At 36.4% G+C, this 23,284-nt stretch overlaps 1 protein-coding gene across 6 annotated transcripts in view; it reads right to left on the bottom strand.

Moving 5' to 3' along the window:
• The window catches only part of LOC108706615 (sorbin and SH3 domain-containing protein 2), a 163,783-nt gene that overhangs the window by 63,760 nt on the left and 76,739 nt on the right, over positions 1-23,284 (bottom strand). For 2 of the 6 annotated variants that reach the window (XM_041579508.1, XM_041579504.1), the window contains exons 3-9: positions 19,671-19,714; positions 18,617-18,709; positions 14,731-14,757; positions 13,250-13,377; positions 10,402-10,998; positions 6,447-6,588; positions 831-1,003 (exon numbers count right to left, since the gene is read on the bottom strand). In XM_041579508.1, the coding sequence (XP_041435442.1) occupies positions 831-1,003; positions 6,447-6,588; positions 10,402-10,998; positions 13,250-13,377; positions 14,731-14,757; positions 18,617-18,709; positions 19,671-19,680 (1,170 nt within the window). In that variant the 5' untranslated portion in view covers positions 19,681-19,714. The remainder of the gene's footprint in view (positions 1-830; positions 1,004-6,446; positions 6,589-10,401; positions 10,999-13,249; positions 13,378-14,730; positions 14,758-18,616; positions 18,710-19,670; positions 19,715-23,284) is intronic. The other 4 variants (XM_041579506.1, XM_041579503.1, XM_041579505.1 and 1 more) reach the window with 4 other exon arrangements.

Raw genomic sequence — 23,284 nt, 5'->3', positions numbered from 1 at the left:
CCTAAAAGGTCCTACTTGTTTTAAAGGGATCCTGTCATCGGAAAACATGTTTTTTTTTAAACGCATCAGTTAATAGTGCTACTCCAGCAGAATTCTGCACTGAAATCCATTTCTCAAAAGAAACAGATTTTTTTATATTCAATTTATATATTCTGTTTGCTCTTTTGAGAAATGGATTTCAGTGCAGAATTCTGCTGGAGCAGCACTATTAACGGATTAATTTTGAAATATTTTTTTTCCCATGACAGTATCCCTTTAAAGACTTTTAAAGACTTTTGTTTATTGAATGGAATGTTAATTTTTCCTGCATCAGTGAGGTCAAAGTTATAGAATGAAGAATCTGGGGATATGCAAGATGTGTCCATGCAACTGCTGTTAAAATAAAACTGACAACATTCTTATGTTTATGTTTATGTGGCAGATTTAAGATTTCCTCAATAGATTTAAGATGATTATTTTAATATGGTCTACCCATTAAATATCTCAAAAACCTTCCTACCTACTCTGTTCTAAATCAGGCAATAGGGGTAATGTAATAAATGTCACACTGTGTCTCCATCAGGTGCAAAAACCGACAGCTGGAATACTAGAATTGTTGGAAATGGAGCATTATTTCTCGAATAAGTTTTATGAAACAAAAAGAATGTTATGACAATGCTACCTCGGCAGCTTCTATCAAAACATGAACATTTCTTGGTATTTCCAAAAACGAATTTATAATCTTCATGAACTACAATAAGGTTCATTGGATACTGATGGTATAGTGCCAAGCAACCCAATGATCTGCCATTCATTCCAGTACCTAACAGTCAGCAGTCATCACTTCTTACCGTTCTAATTGCTGTTGGGATTCCAGACTCATCAATAGGACCAATTCCTGGATAGTGCGGTGCCTTAATTACTGTGACTTTCTTCTCTTCCTCTGAAATCCTGCATATTGGTATGGTACTGCTGCTTCTGCTCACATCTGATGGGAACTGCTGGGAATATGACTCAGTGGAATCTGTAAACAATAAAATCATGCATTTCATTGTTGGGTCTATAATTCAAAAAGAATCTCATACTAATATAAGCAAAGGTATGGTATGTTTCATTTTGTGCAGTTGCTCCACATTGTTATGTATGAAAGTGTGTATGTAGACAGTGTCATTCATCATGGGATCATACAAAATCTATTTAGGATAAAAGTAAAGTGTAGGGCAGTTGTTTAGGACAACAAGTCTAAATAAAGACCTTACATTTTTCTTCAAATTGCCGGCCTACTATTTCTGTGTGAACTCTCATAATTGTGGGTATAATATGACTATTTGTCTGCTATTAACCTCACTTCTGATCTACACTTATCATTAAGAAATCTACCTTGGCTATTTCAAGAGCAGTTGCCCTGCCCTTGGCTTTATCTAAGTCTGTGATATTTCAGTGGCTAGGGCAGTATCTAGCAGTGAAAAATACTACCAAACAGATTTGACAAATAGAACTTCAAGAATTTTATTCATTTCCACCCAAAATTAATTATTCACTGTAGTCACAAAAACATCCTTTTCTAGCTATGAAGACTTCATTTTAAACATTAGAAAAATAAAAGCTTATTCAGATGAAGGTGGGTCCTTAAGTCCAAAACAAAAGCATAAATATGTACTTAGAATGCCAAGAGCAAGGCTATTGTTTAAATTTGGCACAATTTTGTTCCTGTTTCTTGGTATTGTTCAAGTTGGCCTTATAATTTTATCACATTGTTCAATGCTGTTGGGAGGACACATTTCATGTTAGGAATTCAAATGGGCAGCACTCCGATTAGGACACATTTCATACTGGTGTATATATTACACTGACAGAAACAAGCAAAAGGCACATCAATTTTCCAGTGATGGCAGGTAAAGGATCATTGGGTACAAGGCATGCCTCTTTCTATCATTTTCTTTCCATTTCTAATGTTCTTTAATGAGCTCTACTTCAATTCTCTTTATTTTTTTGAAGATTCTATTTAATAAATGTATTTGAAATTAAAAGACATACTAAAGAAAGAATACATCTGACCCAGAACAAATAGTTAATGCAATTTATCCTACTGCTATTTATCCAGGAATGTGTGACTGACTTGGCCTACATACTACCCAATAAAGTTCTGTGCTAGCCTCTAGTAAAAACATGAAAAAATAAGCAAACACTAATGAAACACAAGCCAGTCTTTGAAATGGCTTTCCAACCCGCACATTCTTCTATGTGCATATATTCTACATCAAAAAACCAATTTCCCCACAAAGTTACTTTGGGTATCTTATAAGTGTTTGTATTCCAGTAGGTATTTTTTTCTGAACATGTTGCCTATGAGTGAACTGAAAGAGGAATATTGCTTCATACCTAGAGTAATTTCCTTTTTCCTGGCAATCTGTTACGCTAGCATTCAAATAATGGCTCTAGCTAGTGAGTATAAGACACCAGTCTAGTACTCTTTTGCCCCAAAAACATTCACTGGAGCATTTTCAGTCGGAAAATCTGGATGAAAAGCAGGGCCGGATTTACATAGTGGGCACCCCTAGGCCCACTGCCGTTCGTCGCCCCTGTCCCCTCCCCTTTATTCGTGCAAATCATCTGCACCAAAGCAATGGGGATTGGTGCACGGGAAATTTAAAAAATGATTGTATCTCCAGCGCATCCCCAGTGTTTTTTAACTAATGTGGGTGTGGTTGGGCAGCATGCCGCCCCCCTAAAATACTGCCGCCCTAGGCCCGGGCCTCGTGGCCTATCCACAAATCCGGGCCTGATGAAAAGTGTTGTGTCATGGAATTAACATTTAGGAAAACAAAAGCAGGAAGCACAACAGATTCATTCAGATGGAGCCATGAAACCACCTTGGGAAGAAATTATCTCACTTGCCTCAAAGCTAATTTGTCCAGGTGCATGCAACTATATGGAGATACAGCAAGAGTTTCAAATTCTTTCAGCCTGCGACTAGAAGCACCATTTTTACAGCTAATCACCACAAAGTTTTCTCAACTGCTGAAATCTGAATTTTCAGCCAACAAGACATAGCTTTCAAAATGGATGTAACACCATTCACTTAAAGGAAAAAGCAACTACATCAAGATAAGTAAGCTCTTCTTCCAAACATCCATTAGTAATTTAGAAACAGAAGAGTCATTTATAGGGAGCACTTTTTTTTATCTTTGATTATCTATTGAAGCATCCAGTGAAAGGACTGATTTCCTTTGACAGCAAAGGACAGAGTTTGATCATTTGATTTTCAACTGGGGCTTTTTTTTTTATAATATATCAGTCCGTGTAACGTCATTTGCTCACTTCAAGATGAAAAGGGAAAAAAAGTATCTGTTAGAAGAGAATAAATATGAAGTAAAAGGGTGTGCGCTCCTTAAATAAAGGAACTTTCTTGACATCATTAATTAAAGGTTCAATTAATTTAAAGCAAAATCAAGTGGAGTGAACGGCCTTAGGAGAAACAGGAAATGGAAGTTAGAGTACCGTAAGGCTTACTACTCCTCACATTCCCAAATCGTTTTAAGATCTTGGTCACTTTCTAAAAGAAGCCTTTAATGAGCAATATGTGGTTTAAATACATTCAGAATATTCTGGGAGAGGTGAGGAGGCTAAAATAAATGAGAGTGGTGGTGTGAACTGGAAGCATGATATCTAGCTTTCAGTTCTGTAGAAATAGCTCATTGCTGCATAGGTGGTTCATCACAGTTTAGACAAATCACTTTTCAAGGAGCACAACTAAAGAGGGCTGAATTGCCTATGCCTTCAGTAGGGGAACTGAAAACAGGAAAAGAAAAAAACAAGACAGGGCCTTAGAATCAGCTCTTTGGCTCCTGAAATTTTATATTAGCTGTAGTTTGCTGAGATGTTTTATGTTTTATGCCACTAAACACACTTGTCAAACAAAATGCATGCCTGAAACAAGCATGCCCGCATGCAAGTTCTCCAAATGAGTGCATGCCTACATAGAGTATGCCCATGTTATGCAAAAATAGCAAGCTGGAGTGTTCACAAAATTCTGTATAAAAACAAAAACATTAAGGGGCACATTTACTTAGCTCGAGTGAAGCATTAGAATGAAAAATACTTCGAATTTTGAAGTTTTTTTTTGGCTATTTCGACCATCGAATTGGCTATTTCGACCTTCGACTATGACTTCGACTTCGAATTGAACGATTCGAACTAAAAATCGTTCCACTATTCGACCATTCGATAGTCAAAGTACTGTCTCTTTAAAAAAACTATGACTACCTACTTCGCCTCCTAAAACCTACTGAGCACCAATGTTAGCCTATGGGGACCTTCCCCATAAGCCTTCTAAGCTTTTTTTGATCGAAGGAAAATCGTTCAATCGATGGATTAATATCCTCTGAACGATGTTTCCTTCGCTCGTTCCATTGAAGCATTTGCGGTAAATCCTTCGACTTCGATATTCTAAAGCAGAGCATTCCAGTTTGTCTAAATTGATTACCCTACTTCCATGGGAATTCAAGGTCTTGCTAAGGGTTCAGATGTCTAAAATCAAAACACCTCTCGTTGTTCTAGTCTGTTTTGGACAACCTGTAGCCCTCTAGATTTTGTGGAGCTAATGATTCCCAGAATCCCCTGGTGATGATGATGGGAGTTGTTGTTCAGTAACAGCTGAATACCACAGGAAGCCTATATTTCCTTTTTTTTTTAATAATACTCTTCCCACGGATCTTCGGAACTTTTTCACATGGACACATTTATTTATATTGCAAGCCAACAGTTCTACTTTCTTCCAGAGCACTTAGCAGTTGCTTTCTTCCAGATAGTGATAGGATGAATGAATTCCTATCATGTTCCTGACAGTACAGCTTTGTATGCTGGCATATAACAGAATGCCTGTGGTACCTGAACCACTAACGTCAAAGGCATAAACACTAGGGCAACAACTTGCTGGTGCAACTCTACGTAATGATCTACTGCGAAAACCACTAGTTCTTTTATTTGCTGCTTTCTTTACTTCATACACAGTGTTCTGATCCATAAATGAATTTACTTATACACTGCAAATTATGCCTCACTGTTTTGCCAATTGTAGAGAGATGCCGCCAGTTCAGAAAGTGGTATGGTATGTATTCCCAGTAATTGGCTTAATAAAGAACAATTTGCTGCTCAGTTTGAACTGGTCATGTTGATTGCTGAGGCAAATAAAGTGTGGTTTTAAACTGAAGATAAAAATCTTTAAGAAACCTTTAAACTTACAGATTTAAATAACATTTGTTCACATAGAAAATGAAAAGTTGAGCAGCTGCCCACTCTATGATTATAGCTGTTTCTGCCTAATGTTGTTCGGTACAGAGTTAGTGGCAGGTTTCCTACGGCTATGTAAATGGTTCTCCTCAGGCAGCAAAATGATTAAATGAATACGACATTATTCATAGAATTGCTAAATAAAATGCCCTATGTAGAGGTTATTACATTTCTACTTTCCATACTGCCACGCATGATGATGATGATGATGATGAAAGGGAAGGGGTTACATTTCCATAAGAAAATAAAGATAGATAAATGGGTGTTGCAGTTATGCGAATAAACAGTACTTGCATAAATGCCTCCCTTGTTTTCGTAATGATTACTGGAACTGAAAGTCTATGGTACGAAACAGCACCTAGAAACATGTGATGGACTTAGTATTAAAAAGAACCACAAGTACCATTTGTTCATGAGTGAGGTTTGAATCTATTAGTATTCTGAGTTCCCTTTTTGCTGGGCACATGGCACTTGCATCTAATCAACAAATAAACTTAAGCTCAGCATCGATGCAAATGTGGAAGCTGTGGAAAAAAGAATATTATCTACCTAAAAAGGAATAAGGAACACTCTCCCAGACCCATAGGCAAAGGATAGTAGACACAGATCCAAAACCCATAAAGAAGAGAGAACGGAATTTAACACCCAACCCCAACCTTATAATGACCTCCACAATCTCCTAACACTTTCCAACCTACACTCCTAACACTTTCCAACCTACACGAGGAAACTTCGGGCGACTTCGGAAAACGAATTGCCGCGTGTGATTAGCGCAGGCGATTTTTCATTTTAGCCAGGCGCAGAGCGAGGGGAGGCATTCAGGGAGAAAAGTCGCGGCGATTAGTCGCCAGGCGACTAAAACTCCCCAAATCGCCCAGTGTGTCCCTACCCTAAGGCTCCAATCTCCCCCCTCCCGCTCTTCTCCTCCCCTCTCACTCGCCACTACACTTGCTTTTCTACTCTACTACTCTAACAATGAAAAACTTTTGAATTAAAAAAAAAAGAACCACAAATAATCACACTGCACTGAAACAAAGAATGGCCCTCTCATGGATAACTTTGTCTTCATAACGTGCACTGTAAGAGTAGCTGGCACCCAACACAAACTCTTTAAAAGTTACTCATCCAGAGACCAATTTTTGTCGCTATTTGTATCATCCAGACTGGAAACGTACCCATGATGACACCATGCTGCATGACCATGCTGGAGTTTAGAGAACGTGAAGAGGGGTATGTTGGAGATGGAGAAAATGTCCTCTGATAGTGGCTCATTGGACTAGCCGGACTGCCTGAACTTCCATTAATGGTTACTGGAGTCTGTGAAAAGGAAAGCAGAATGTTCAATGAGAAAAATATAAGCACCAGGACTGTGTGACACCCACGATGACTTGATCACACTGTATCCGGCAAAGTACTCGCCTTTAGACATAAACATCAATATCACAAAGTCATGCTTCTCTGTTAGTGGCACTACATGAATTTAACAAGCTCCCCCTGCTGATTGGATGTTAGCACAACAGATCATTTAATATGCAACCAGTAAATAGTGGATTAGTTTGTTACACTAAAGAACACATAGCAAAGGGTAATTGTGCTAAGATTCAGTAAATATATAAAAACCAAGCAGAAATCCATGCAGTTTCTAGCTCTACAATATCTCTTACAATTCAAAATGTTAGGGTGTGATATAGTATTTTTCTCATTAAACTTAAGCTGGCCATAGATGTATGTATTTTGAAAAGATCTTTTCGTTATCGTTAGACCAAACTTATCTTGAAACGAACGTTTAAATGTATCATTTGTCCATCAACAAAAAAGACCATTTCAAGAGATTTTGTCTAGTTGAAGCCAGGAAAATTGTGGGGAGCTGCCTGCTTGTTGGCCCTGCAAACAATTGGTCAATAGATAGATTTCACTGTGATCGATGAAAAATTTTCTAACCTGGCCAATCAATTTTCTGACTGATGTCGGACGAAAAATCGTTAAACTAGTTAAACTACAAATGCTGCACATTATGTTTTGGGTTGCTCAACTACCCCAAGGTGAATACAGCCATTTAGCTGTGAAGATATGGGTATTCGAAGATGCTCCCAGGAGCTCCCCATAATGTTTTTTATTGAATAAAATCACATGCTCTGTGATTCTGTCAGTTGCCAGAGCTTAGGGACCAACACACCACATAGCGTATACATAAAATATAAATGTTATACAATATGAGGCTTATTAGTAATTTATTTAGATTTTCATTACATGGCAGCTCAGAAACTAGCATCAGAATGTAATAATCTTGACCTAATAATTGTAGCATCTGCCACTATGACAAGAGAACCTAATTTTCTGTACATTTTTTGCAACAATCCCAACAATTAAGTTCTCAAAAGCTGCTCAAAGTACACTGAGCATGTGCAGGGTCACTGACACTCCTAAAAGAATACAAGATTGGGAGCTCCTGTGCATAACCCCAATAATTAGCTTCTCAACAGCTGCTCAAAGTACACTGAGCATGTGCAGGGTCACTGACACTCCTAACAAAATCCAAGATTGGGAGCTCCTGTGCACAGGAAGACCTAAATTATTACTAGTATAGAAATGCTGAAACTGTAGACTAGTGCGGTAAGTTCAGTATATAAAATACAGCATTTCTAACCGTATTTGTTTTTAAGGTTTTGTTCTCCTTTAATTGCCCAACATGCACTAGGGTCCTCACCCCCTTAGGGCCCGCCGGCAGTTCTTGCGCACATGAAACCGCTGCGAAAATGGACTTGGGGGGGGGGGAGGATGCACCTGCGACCTACAGAGTATAGTTACATTCGGGTAAAGGGTGACAATACACCAAGACATGGGGAAAGAGCATTGTCTTATCAGGATTTTTTATATTGATTATTTAATTATTATTTATTATTGCAAACTACTCAAAATGGTGATTTTTATTGGCTCCATTAAATGACAGCCTTGAACGACAATGTAAAGTGTTGCTAACACAATTTAAAGAGATTACAACACAATTTTAACAGATCTTAACTTTGGCACAGACTCTGGCCTCTCAGTATTTTAGGCAGCATCTTGCAAATTCATTTGTATGTCCAAAATTAGATGGAATTGGTGTTGCTATGGTTAAATCAAACAGTAGACTGTTACCACCCTAGTGCTGTATTTATGTGAGAATTGCAATAAAATAAGCAACAGAGCAATCTGGTCAATCAGCATCTGATGTAACAGCACCAAAATGTATTAAATAATTCAGAAACCCAGCTTGGTCAACAGCTCAGATTGGCATGTATAGAGTCATTGGTCAACCTGCAAATACAATGGCCTCAGTTCTTGCATTTCCTCATGGAACTAATCATTTATGTGCTCTGGGTGTGCTTTGTATTTATACTAAACCAATATGCAGCTGCTCATGCTATGGGGACAGCTATGCTGCTCTGAGGCCAGTTTAATGTTAAAGCCATTCATTGCCAACTCTTATATCCTTAACAAGATAATTTGCAACTAAATAGAGATACAGATTATATATATATATATATATATATATATATATATATATATATATATATATATATATATAATATATATTCGGCCTTGCACTGTTGACAGTTCAAGAATATTAACAAACCCGGTAAGAAGCAAGTCTCATTTAGCCCACTACTGAGTGAAAAGAACAAAATTAAATTATACTTGTACAGTGCTACTTGAGGATCTCTATGTACTGTATATACCCCTTGCTCTAGCAAGAAAATAAAATACATTCAGCATTGGTCCTGCTTCTAACTTATAATTCAAATACAAACAATAGATATTGGTGAAATGGAAAATATGGGTTGTTCCAGCAACAAGCTCACAAAAGCTGAAGGGCAAAGGCTGCATATCCTAATGTTCATACAGCCCCAGATCACTGTCTAGATACAATATGTATCAAAAGGACACTGTGTGTGCAGTTTACAAAGCTATTCACATTCTGAGAATGCAAAGCATGTTTGCTAAACCTCAGTGTGCCTCTCCAAAATTGCCCGTGTGCTATATAGGACATCAATGACTCATTGAACAATGATATATTCTTTGTGTACTAAAAGTTTAATGCAGCTTCAACCACAACCATTACATGGTTGTGGTTGAAGGGAACTTTACCAAGACCGTTGGCAATGTTCAGTCTGGTAGTTCAATAACATGTGGAAAGCTGCTAGTGGCCATTATTACAGTCCGACAGTCAACTCTATCAGGTAGTCCTTGGCCTGTCCAAATATTTAATCTGCCAATGCCCCTTCTTGTTGTGTGGATCAGCAAATGTAGCAATGAGAGGTTCAGATCCTTTCATTCAAGCCATCCGTCGGAACAAACCTAACAATACGATTTGACCATTCACAAGGCTAATCATATATATATAGTCATACAAATGCTATGTATGACCACCATAGCCTATAACAATCATTTGGAAAATATGAAGTGCTTATGTGCTTATAGCTATATATTGACAAATCATATATATATTTGCTAAGCATAATGATACCTCCTTAATAGTGAAAGGGTTGTGTGCATTAGCAAACGACATCAGTGACTGTGAATCAATGCAGCAAGCAAACAGATGAGCCACAGTCACAGCCATTGCACAGCAAGAAAACAATACGTTATACAGTGTATTTGCAAAACATTAAAGGGGACCCGTCACCCCAAAAAAATATTCAAAATCCTATTTTATTACATTAGTCAAGCAAAATGAACTTTAATTACATTATATAAATTATTTTATTTCACAGACTTTTGTGTCTGGGTGACAGGTCCACTTTAAGGGATCACATGCAGCATCATTACAGGCCCATCTTATTTTTGCAGTTAAAAACAGGTACATAGTATTCTGATCTCCTGCAATGTTCTTCATGCAGCGGTACCTAGTATCTAGTTTCAGATGCCCTAAAAAGGCAAATTTGTGTTAACAACCCCCCCCCTTTTCTTCACATTGATTTACAGGCCCCTTACATTTTGAAATACTCTTTTAAATTCTATTTAGGTGCAGAAACACTGATTAAATATTTTCAGTAATAATTAGGTTAGGTTAATGGTCTACATTGTGGAGGTGCTAACAATCATTTAGAAATGTTAGAATTAAACTGCAAATATCAAGGATCAATATACCACTTGGGACTCTGTAGACCATGTCGCAGAAGGAACTGCAGTCGCGTGTCCAAAATAGTAAGCAGCGGGTACATTGAATGTATCAGTAGAATGTGCTGTAGAACATCGGTGACTTTCTGGTTTGTCTTCTGTCTTTGTAGCAAGGTTGGAAGCTATCGCCAGTGCCAGAGGAGCTGTGTGCTTTTCGAGTGATTGCCTATGGGCCTCTGATATTATTGTGGGAGGTGGTGCTGGAGCTAGTGGAGCACTGTCTTTAATAAAGTGCATATTAGATTGAGTTTTATTTGTAGGGGATTCTGTAAGGATTAATTTAAGAGTGGAAACTCTCCGTTGTTTGGAATCCTGACTGCTGTCATGTTGAATGAGCTTACTATTTGTATCCTCAGCTTTCATATTTAATTTGGAGAAAGAAGTGTGAGGGTTAGTAGTGGTATGAGTCTGCATGATATTTTTGCTCGACTTAGCAGAATACATGATGCTTTCCTTGTTTGTTAGTGATTGGGTTAGCATTGTGGGTACCGAGTTTTCATTATCATCACCCTGCGGGTAATTAGTTGATCTGTAATAGCTTCCTTTCCTTGGAGGAGGCAGAGGGACCTTTTTTTCAAATGGCAACCACACAGCAGAACATTATCAACGAGAGAAAGAAAGACAAAGCACACATTAAGATAGCGAATTAGAAAGAAACGTGCTATCTGCAAAACCTTGGCCATAAACAAAGCAACGACAATTTTGTAGTAAGAACTCTGAAGAAGCAGAATTCACTCCCTGAAGCACATACCGTAGACAGTTTCAAGAAAGGGTTGCAGCTGAGAAACAGAACTTTATTATTAAAAATAAGTTAATAATTTTAGAGGGTTTAACCGGGAACCTGTCAAATTGCCATTCTGCAAAAATGTTTCCCTATTCCACAGCAAGTTACAGACTGCTTCTCATATTCGTTCCTTACTGTGAAGCTTTTATCTAACAATGAGTCATTTGAAACAAATATATATTAAAATCAGTTCAACGAATAGCACCTGTGCTGAGCATACTATTTGCCTCTAATTTTGCCTATTGTTTTAATTTAAAAAAATGTATGGTTTTGTAATTTCTTGAGCAAAACATAGCAAGTGGGGAAACTGAACCCATGTTTGGTCTTTGCTGGTTAGATACTTAGATTCCCAGTGCACTGCATAATAAACGTCTGCTAACAAAACAAAGGGTAAGAAAAGGGGATTGTTTACCGATAAACAGTAGCTTTAATCCCTCTGTTTGCCCTGGTTAGAAATAATAATCATAGATTATTTGTGATTAATAAAATAAACAAAAAGTATGTACAGCACAAGTCCTATGCAATGAATTCATTTTTACCAAAGGGTATCCTGTCTCTTTATGCAAATAAGTAGATATAACTGTTCGTAAGGTTTACTAAGGTTTTCTTATTTATTGGAAAATGTAAAGGAACATGAACGTAATTGTAATTATAATTACCCATAAACATGCAGCAATCACTCCCCTTAAAAATGGGTTAAACAGACAAACATACCCTGAATGAATGAATGTACAGTCTCTTTTATAATAAAGACTGAAAGTGGCAGTAGAAATCCTCAGTTACCTTACTGTATATTACATTGATTACCAGGACTGGAGGCTATGAGGATTATGCAGTTTAGCTAAGGACAATAAATTGCAGGGAAGAACAGACACAAACTATCACTTTTAAAGATTTCTGTCAGAATGAATCATCTATTAAAATGTTTTATAAAGGGAAATATGTATTGTGCTGCTTCTGCACAGTTATATGTGAAACAGTATCAACTGCCTTTTTGCTGAGGCAAATGTGCCCAATTCCAAAAAGCATATTAGCATGTGTAAAGTGGGGCCATCTTTCAATTTTTTGCTTAATTTCTGATTGGCTGTTGTATATCCTATATAATAAAGTTGAAGTGTCTCTGCATCCAGTCCCTGTGTCCGTGGGATTGCGCTACTGCGCATGTGCCCCATGGACCGTCTAGCGCCCGTTAATTTAACGGGCTTAATGTCTAGTACCTATATAAAACTCCTGACCCCACATTAACCCTCACATTAACCTTGGACTTCAATCTTATCAATTGAATTTGTTGCTAATGCATGGAAGCAAGTATTGGATTATTATACAATTGTTTTTAGTGAAGTGCTGTAATCGTGCTATACACTGGAGCAGCTTGAGAAGTGACTGTGACTGGGCATACAGCAAGCAATCCGGATTGTCACCTAAATCCTGTTAGAGAGAGACACTGGACTAAATCTGCCCATGTATGTGCAGCTTTATACAGTATTCTATGTGAGGTTCAGCCTGCAGTCTTTTTGCAGTATTTCATTTACAACTCTCAGCCTACTTTAATAGGTTTAATTTGCCAGAGGATGCTGTGAGTTATAGCCCAGTCTTGTTTCCCTAAGAAAGTTGAATATTAAAACAGTAGTCACAACTTTTGCACAACAGCAATACAGAAAGAATATGAGTCCTATTTAAAACAATCCCTCTATAGCTTATCTTTCTGCATTAATGTATGAGTATAACCTAATTCAGATTTTGGTTCTAGCAGTTGTAAAGCTCGTCAACGATGTGGCGCGTTTATACACTGTGCCACAGGATACAGAATGTCTAGATTAAAGTGAGCAAGACAGCAAAAAAAAAAACACATTTCACAAAGTGCAACACATTTCTCTTTTTTTAGCCTGAAATATCAGACTCATTTATCATGTTTTTTTAAAAAATGTTTAATTCAAGATCATGTTACAATTTAGAGGTAAAAAGTTATATATAGTATATTTCTGGTTGCTTTAGTTATTTGCTTAAATAGAACATGAAAATCTCAATATTTACCTGTGTTGGCGATCTATTTTCTTGCAAGTTTGGCCGGACACTTCTAAAACCTTTGGCTGCAAGGGAAAAACCACCTGAATCACCATTGAGACCATCTTTGAGGGAATCATTATATGACCTCCAGACATCTAGGGGGTTATCAAAGAAATCAAAGTCTGAATTTATCTCAATATTTTCTGCTTCAAACTCTGATCAAATCCGCTCGGGTTTTTTACGCTTATTTATTATTAAATTTTCCCGAAAATTTGCTTTGCGTGAAAAAAATCTATTTTCACGATTTTTTCTGATTTTTCCATCCGATTTTCACGAATTTTTTGGGAATTTTCACCCGAAAACTTCAGGGTATAGCACGAAATCCAGCGCACATTAAAAAATCATTGTGACTTCTCCCATTGACTTATATGCAACCTCGACAGGTCTGAGATGCCGGATTTTCTGATTCAGACTTTTCCATCCTCAGGGTTTAATAAATTCTGAAAAATTTGTGATTTTTTAATTAGTAAATAACCCCCTTAGAGTCAAATCACTCCAGGTTCATAATACAAGTACAGTATAATATAAAAGTACATTGTATGTAACTAACATACAATGTAAAGCAGTCTTAGAATCAAAGGGAAACCTTGTGCAGAAAAAAGATGATTCTTAAAAATGAACTGTCTTCAATGATGTCCTAAAGGCAACACAATATTTCTAAATGGCTTCAGAGCTACCTGTGCATAATAAAAAAAGGCCTGTTTTCTCTTTTACATATACCTAAAAAAACACATATTAAAGGTCAGTCAGGGAGAGATTTTTTTTCTGGCCTAAATATTTGAAGAAATGTGGCTGAATGTCTGTACCACTATACAGAATACACCAGTATTTTACTATGGGCCGCATTCACTAAGTATGAATTTTGTCTTCTTCTAACTTCACCAGTTGTATTTTCACAACATATCTCGTATTTACTTATAAATCACAAGTTCACTTTTCAAGACAAATGTGGCTAATTTTCTCCGGGTGTAAACTCTCTGCAAAAATTCGTCAATATATCCCCATACAATAGTAGTAGGGAAAATTCTCTAGAGAATTAGCATGGAAAGGACAATGTTGATTGTGATTTAAAAAAATGGCTGCTCTATATTTATAATGCAAGTTCACCAGCCTGAACCTGGCAAAGTAGACTTTGGCAAAAGGGATTTGCACTTTTTTGAGTGAAAATTCGCTTGGCGAAGAGGCATGAAAGTTCCCTAGCACTGAGGTTTTCCACTAGCGAAGTGTCTTATTCACCTTTAAGCAAATTGCCGATGTTGCTGCGAACTGTCATTTTGCCAAATTTTTGCCAAAAAACTTCAGTTCGCTCATTAGTAAATCTGCCTTTATGCCTGTAATGTTTTTTCTGCCCAATTGTTTCTCTTCAAATAATATTCCTTTCTTATCTTTTATACTTCGATCAGAGTTCAGAATATCAAAATTGTATAATAAAAGATGAATAGGAATACCTGAATCCAATGGATGAGAATCTTGACCTATAAAAGGAAAATTACAATTAACTGGTATTCACTGATATTCATGCAAGTAATAGAAGCCATAAACATGTGGAGCGCTACATTTAGGAAAGCACTGATAGAGAGACTTTGTATGAATGTTAGCGGTTTCTTTTTTATTGCTGTCAATAGTACTTAAAGTAATAAAGTTCGGAGATATTGCCCACAAAAACACTCTATAAAGAATACTTACTTTTTAAACACATAAAATATTCATAAAATGGACCTTCTTTTCATCAGGAATATAGTCACAGAGAGCAAATTTATTATTAACTGGAGGGAAGAAGAAATGCACTATAATCTGGTTGTATTCCCACCATCTTTATTTTTTTTTAATACATCATTTATTTTTACATATGTGTTTTCCTATATCATAAATACTCATATTGTGAGATCCACCAGAAAAAATCTTTCTGACCTCACACCTCTCTAAATTCCTCCTTCTTCCCTAATTTTGTTTTGTTAGCAGAAATCCATTATGCAGTGGGCTTATCTAGAACTGGTAATGTAATTATCTACTTTGTAAGTCAAACATGAAGTAGTTTAGAAAAAGAAAAATGTTCTCTCACATTATGGGAAATGGCAATGCCATGTTTGGTAGCTTTCTTCATGATCTGTTATTATAAGTGTCATGCTTAAAGGAGAACTTAACTAAATAAAATAGCAAAAAAACACCACACTCAACAGGCTCAGTTAGAATAACTGATTTTAATAGATAAACAAAAGAAAGTCCAACGTTTCGATCGCATCATAGTGATCTTCCTCAGGGAAAAAAAACTTACAAGAGTGTAAGCAGTGCAAACCCTTAAGAACCTTTTCATTCATCTCACATAGGTTACTGATGCCGGAAGATTCATTTGCAGGCTTCAACTTGATGGACAGTTGTCTTTTTTTTTAAACACAAATGAACTATGTTACTATGTATAATTATAAATGATGCTTTTTTTTTTTTTGCTTTTCATATGCACCATATGAAAGAATGTTAGTAATCTAAAGGTTAAAAAATTATTTAGCATAATATTTTTCTACTGCATGACTCACTCATGGCATTTAGAAACAGAAAAATATCACAATTATATGCATATTAGGTAGGCAATAAATACTTGTTTTCCATGCATGGAGCAAAATGTATGAGATTTCAATTAAAAAAAAGATTTGGGCGGGGTGCAGTGTACATCTGTCTGTAAACTATTTGTACAGGGGCGTGGATTTTTGTGGCATGTTTTATATGTTTGATTACAATCCTTTTCTGTTGATTTATTATATTAAAGCACAAGGAAAGCAATATTCACTTTGCACATGCCCATTTTTAGGCAGCCCAGCTTCCCAGTGAGTATAATCACTAAGCTTGGACCCTGGGCAAGCTCTTTCTATGAGAGTGCTGCACTACCATGTTTGCTTTACATTTCTCAGTGGTTATTTGTACTGTGCATGCACACTACATATGCTTCCCATATATTTATTTCCCTAATCCAGGGCCAGTGCATAACCAGTATAATAAAAATGACAAGTTTACGTTATAGCTCATGTGCCGACCCTGGACTGTTGCAAGGGACCATTGGGAAATGAATCAAAGATTCTCCGTCCTATCAAAGCTATGCCGGGCCAGTGCATTCTTTAGCAAAGAGAAGCATTGCATCAGGGTCCAAGGTTAGTGGTTAAATTCACTGGGCCTTAGTAAAAACAGGTATGGGACCTGTTATCCAGAATGCCTGGGACCTGGGGTTTTCCGGATAAAGGATCTTTATTTGGGTCTTCATGCCTTAAGTATACTAGAAATTCATTTAAACATTAAATAAACCCAATAGGCTGGTTTTGCTTCCAATAAGGATTAGTTATATCTTAGTTCGGATCAAATACAAGCTACTGTTTTATTATTACAGAGAAATAATAAATCATTTTTAAAAATTTGGATTATTTTGATATAATGGAGTCTATGGGAGACAGCCATTCCGTAATTCAGAGCTTTCTGGATATCGGGTTTCCGGATAAGGGATCCTATACCTGTATTACTTTTCTTGTCATTTAACCTGCAAACTACAGACATTATACACAAAAATATACTGTCTATTCAACTTTTTAGTTATTATAATTTCAGTGAGAGTTCTACATCTTTATATGAAGATTCCCTTTTAAAAATATACAATTTTTTTTATCTCTATTGGGACTTATTTCCTATAATTATTACCTATATAATTTAGTGTCATCAGCAAACATAAAGACACTACATTTAGTACTGATTTTCTTTTAAGCTGTAAAGCTCAGACCCTTTAAATAGGTAATTACTGCTTTTGCTTAACTAGAAGTTGCCAGTATGTCATATGCAGTAATTGTCTGCTTTTTCTCTAATGCAGATATTTTGCACTACACCTACATCATGCAATTTATAACTTAACCTCTTTTTAAGCATTCGTGTGACTTTTCAGAATTGTAATTTATGATTTCTTAGAAACGGGAGAAGCAACTAATGAATTGGTGACTGTTTACATGAATAAATAATGGGGAGAGGTTGTTCTTTTTAGCTAAAAACTAATTTATGGATGGCTGAAACTGGGTACTGTAGGTGGGAGTCCTATAGGTATCAGACACTATTTTTTGCTTTGCATCATTGCAAAGATAAGTCCAATTATAAGTACAGTAAAGTGATTTTCAAAACATTTACGGTGCTTAAGATGTGATCTAGCACTAAGTCTTCTCAAGATGTTCTCTCAAGATAACGCAAAACAACTGGCTTTACTTCATGGGGGTCATTGGACTCAATATCTACAAGCTGCTACTATATAATCAAAATTGGGTTAGGGCTTCAAAACTTCCAGGGAAAAAAAGAAAAATTGTGGGAAAGTTAGTTCTTCGGCTTTCTAAATTTTACCCTTCATTGTATAAAATGTAGGTATCTATATAAGTTGGCTCGTGTAAAATAAATATATTAACTGAAAAATATTTATTCCTTGTTGCTCATGATACAGTATGTAGTGTTTAATAGTGATCACTAAATCATGGACATAAGGGGCCCATTTACTTAGCTCGAGTGACGGAATAGAGGAAAAATAGTTCGAATTTCGAATGGTCGAATATGGCTACTTCGACCATCGAATGGGCTACTTCGACCTTCGACTACGACCTTCGACTTTGAATCGAACGATTCGAACTAAAAATCCTTCAACTATTTGACCATTCGATAGTCGAAAGTACTGACTCTTTAAAAAATGCTTCGACCCCTTAGTTCGCCACCTAAAACCTACCGAGGCCAATGTTAGCCTATGGGGAAGGTCCCCATAGGCTTCCTAACAATTTTCTGATCGAAGGAATATCCTTCGATCGATGGATTAAAATCCTTCGAAACGTTTGATTCAAAGGATTTAATCGTTTGAACGATTATTCCTTTGATCGTTCGATCGTAGGAATATCTGTAAATCCTTCGACTTCGATATTCGAAGTCGAAAGATTTTACTTCGACGGTCGAATATAGCCCTCGATATTCGACCTAAGGTAAATGTGCCCCTTAGCCACTGGTGATCACTGTTTCAATGTGTAAGATTTAACTTGTTGCTCTGATGAGAAACAATATGGTTGCTTTTATTGACAGGAACAAGTTAATACACACATATAATGGTTCCATGAGGCAAAAAACCCTAAGATAATATATTTTACTGAAACCTTGCAGGAAAATAAATTAAGAACAAGTAAACAAAATACTTCAGAAGCAATTCACAGTGATGACACATGTAAACCTGTTGCTATAAAGTGACAGGCTCGGTATATGAATGAATATCAAAGACTTGGTCTGATACTGTATGTATAAGCCACAACATTGTTCTGTGTTTTTTGTTAGTTGCTATACCTGAAGCCAAAAGATTTGGAGAACTCTGCGCTCTCTTCACAGCTGTTAGTGTAACAGACATTGCAGCACGTTTGCGAACACATCCACCGCTATCTGGAAGCACACAAAGTGATGTTGATGCAAGCACAGGGCAAAGCAAGCACATGCAAGGGCACAGCATTGGTACAATGTGCAAGTAAAGGCTTTCCAAAAACACACAATGGAAACAAACCAGCAATGCTGTTGAAGGTCTTCGGTTAGTGGATGCTGCAAGGAGTGTCCATACATTAAATTTGATGGGACATGTTCAACATAAGGAGGCCTTAGTCCAAGCATGCAAGATACAAAAGCCCTTGTTCAATTCTGCAAAACATTTGAAGTTCTAGAAGAATGGTCAGCAATCAGGTGTTGGTGAACCACAACAGCTTTGACAGTCAGTGGGATTAAAGATACTGTAGTTCAACAACATTTAGAGGGTCTCCACTTGCAAGTGACTGACCTAGAACCTCTAGCTGCAATATGAACTTGCATGTTTGAGAGGAAAGATTTTGTTATTGATTAGAGGAAGAATGTATGTCTTTGTTAGCCAGTCTTGACATTTACTTAATGCTAAATGGGAATGAAAAACACCAGCCCAAGAAGTGTGCAAAACTGTAAGCTTGCATGGCAGCTATGCAGAAGAAAACAACATTGATATAACACCAAGAAAATTTCCATTTAATTTATGGAAATAAACTGCAAACACAAAAAGCATTCTGAATCTTAGCTTAGAATCTCCGTTTGCTCAACCGAATGTTACACTGACTCAGGTACCAACATAAGTCTTATACTGTTATAAGGACCTGCATTCATGGTTCATAGACTAAACTAAATCTAAACATTAACAGATACAATCATAATATCATTTGAACCATAGAATCATTGTTATTTGTAAAAGATATATTAATTATAAGAACTATAAGAAAATAGAGAGAGAATAAGAAAAATTGATTGGCATGGCATTTTTAATGGTTTAAGGGCAGTCCTGATGCCACTTTACTAATATGGGATCTATAGGAATGTAATAATGTCATACCTGTATTCATCTTGAAGCTGCAAATTGAAAGGTCTTCAGTTTGCCTGTAAATAAAAAAGAAAGGTTCATTGCTAGCTCAGAAAGAATGATATACAATACCACATTGAAGAATGTAGTGTTGTTGGGAATTAAACATATTTTTTATGGAGTTGGAAGATTTTAACAGTCATTTTATTTACCTTGCCCTTGTAGAATAATAAAGATGTACATGCACCTGCAAATTAAGTTTATTCTGCTCTGCTTTTTAGATCTGGCCAAGGATTTCATTCCACAGATTAGATTTATGAAAGCTCTGGCTTATTCTGTATGTCCATTGGGAAAAGCTAATTACATAAGATGAGCAACATTAAGGGGGTTATTTATTATGCTCCGAATATCCGTAATTTGAATAATTTGTAGTTTTGGACTAAAAAAAGAACGAAGCCTGATGGTCTTAAAAGTCCGACTCCAAAAATCCGGTATCTCAAAGCTCTCAAGGTCCTGTATAAATCAATGGGGAAGGTCCCCCTAAGTATCTTTATTGAACACTGAAAACAGAAACCGAAATACTATGCAAAGGAAATTAAAGTAATAGTGTCCCTCAGTTATCCTCCATCTACAAAGGCTAGAATTGTTCTGAATCAAGTGTGGCTAAATAAGCATCCAGGTCCATAGGGTCCATAACCATGTATATTTATAAAGTAATAAAGCACAGGGATGGCAACAAAGACTGCACTTTTGTAATGATAGAAGAATACAGAATTACACCACAAACCTGCCAACTATAAACCCACTAGTAGATGAGTAGTTGTAATTTTACAGTAGCATTCTTTAAGATTATTTTCATTATTACTTTAGCACACCATCTAACATCTGAATTAGACAGGAATCACAGGAATTTAGGAATTCTTGCCATACTCATCAGCCCATACCATCATTATTAACCTTGGGACACCTGTGAACTAAAACTATTTGCTTGTACTTGTGGCCACGTCCCCTTATATGCAGATGGGGTACACCTTATTCACAGTCTATTATGCAGTTTAGTAAAAAAAGAAAACAATGTACTTTATGCAAAGTTTATGAGTCCCATATCACATCTATCTCTGAACACTGCCGCAGGCAAACTCACAAGAAAAGGAAACAGAAGTGCATTAAGTACAGGAAGTAGCCAGGATACATTCAAATGTATTTTGGAATTTAAGGCAGAATTACTAAAGGGTTATGTTCTTAAATCCAACATTCAGTTGGTTTCCCCTTCTCTAATAACAATGTCACAAACAATTGGCAAACCTTCCTCTCCTAGATTTCAAGGGTTACCCAAGACAGCAAGCATAGCATATATATTAAGCCTCAAAATTCACCCTAATTAGCCTACAGTCTGGGTCCCCTTTCTACTGCTTTAAGCCTTCCTAAGGGCTTTGGGAACCATTGACTAAAGATTTCACTTGTAGCAGCTCTAAAGTACAGGTATCCGGAAACCCATTATCCAGAAAGATCTGAATTATGGAATGGCCGTCTCACATAGACTCAACTATAATTAAAGAATCCAAATTTTAAAAACGATTTTCTTTTTCTCTGCAATAATAAAACATTACCTTGTACTTTATCCCAGCTAAGATATAAATAATCCTTATTGGAAGCAAACCAGCCTATTTGGTGAAGTTAATGTTAAATGATCTTCTAGTAGATTTAAGGTATCCAAATTACAAAAATATCCATTATCCAGAAAACCCCAGGTCCCGAGAATTCTGGACAACGGGTCCCATACCTGTACTGTTAAATCTACCAAAAAATGGCATATGTATGTTGTCTAATCTGAAAGTATTGTTTTTGCTGCCGTTTGCTCTACACATTATCCTATAATTATTCAGAATGCCTGTTCAGTCAAAACATGGAATATCCAGATTAATCCCTAAAAGTCTCTATATCAGTATCCCAAAAATTCCGGAACCTGTATCTACTCTATGGTTTTCAAGAACCACATCAAAATGTTCTTGGTAGTACAGGTATAAGACACGTTATCTGGAAACCCGTTATCCAGAAAGCTTTGAATTACGAAAAAGCCCATCTCCCATAGAATCGATTTTATCCAAATAATCCAAATTTTTTAAAATTATTTCCTTTTTCTCTATAATAATAAAACAGTAGCTTGTACCTGATCCAAACTAAGATATAATTAGTCCTTATTGGAAGCAAAACCAACCTATTGGGTTTACTTAGGGGGTTATTTACTAAACTCCGAATGCAAAAATCACACAAAATAATTTTTTATAAAATCGGACTTTAAAAAAATCACAAATTTTTCTGAATTTATTAAACCCTGAGGATGGAAAAGTCAGAATCAGAAAATCCGGCATCTCTGACCTGTCGAGGTTGCACATAAGTCAATGGGAGAAGTCCCAATGATTTTTTGGGTTTCGTGCAATACCCTGAAGTTTTCGGGAGAAAAATCAGATGAAAAATGGTGAAAATTGGATGAAAAATCTGAAAAAAATTGCGAAAATCTGATTTTTTCCGCAAAGCAAAATTTCAGGAAAATTTAATAATAAATAAGTGCAAAAAAACAGAGTGGATTTGATCGGAGTTTGTAGCAGAAAATATTGAGATAAATGACTTTGATAAATAACCCCCTTAGTGTTTACATGATTTTCTAATAGACTTATCCAAATTACAGAAAGATCCATTATCTGGAAAACCACAGGTCCCGAGCACTCTGGATAACAGGTCCTATACGTGTACAACATTTTTCATAATTCAGAACACATACTAGAAAAGTATTGGCACTGCAGTAAGGACCAGGGGTCAGGGTTGGCAAAGACATAATCTTGAATCTTGAATGCCACCAGCTATCTCGATGTCACTTCAGTGTTTCCTTAAGGAAGAGTTACCATAGTGTACGTAAGTTATGAAAATATCACTTTAAATCTTATAGAAGTATCTAATGATGCCATGAATTTGCGGCGAAATTTTTTTTTTTGCAAAACTGTGGCAAAGTTGCAGCAGAAAAAGTCGCAGTGACAAAAAATGGCCATAAGAAAAAAACGGGCATTGATTTTAATGCATTTGGAGCAAGAAAAAATTGATGCCCATTGACTTCAATGCTCTTCGCAAATTTTTGTGCAGTTTCGTGAATTTTTCGTTGAAGCGAAAAGGGACAGATTCGCTCATCACTAGAAGTATCACATTGTTGATAATAAGGCATAGAGAATCTTTTGCATATGTCATTATAGTCCTAGATAAAGCCCCCCCTCAAAAAAAGCAATCCTTATAAACCACCTTACTACTTTTGCGAAAAATCTGCTTTAAGAACTTTAACCCAAGCCCATAAACACATATACATGGCTTTTGAAAGATTAATTTAATATCATGAGAACAAGAAATTATTGCACCCAACATATCTTAAGGAATCAGAAAGTACAGGCAGGTCATGAGACTATTTTCCGAGCAGCTTTCCCATGAAATGTTGCTGTTTTGGGAATTCCCTGCTTGCTAAAATATTCTTTCACATTGCACCTACAAACACTTCCTTCAGCTTTACCCAAATCTGATTAAAATAGCTGTTACAGTAACACACAAGCATATCTGCATATAAAGCCTTTATAGAACTTGGGATAAAAATTGTTTAACCCTAA

This window comes from Xenopus laevis, chromosome 1S (genome assembly GCF_017654675.1).
Source record: "Xenopus laevis strain J_2021 chromosome 1S, Xenopus_laevis_v10.1, whole genome shotgun sequence".
Classification (NCBI taxonomy): Eukaryota; Metazoa; Chordata; class Amphibia; order Anura; family Pipidae; genus Xenopus; species Xenopus laevis.
Note: the sequence above shows the minus strand (reverse complement) of the source record. Positions and strands in the feature narration are given on the sequence as shown.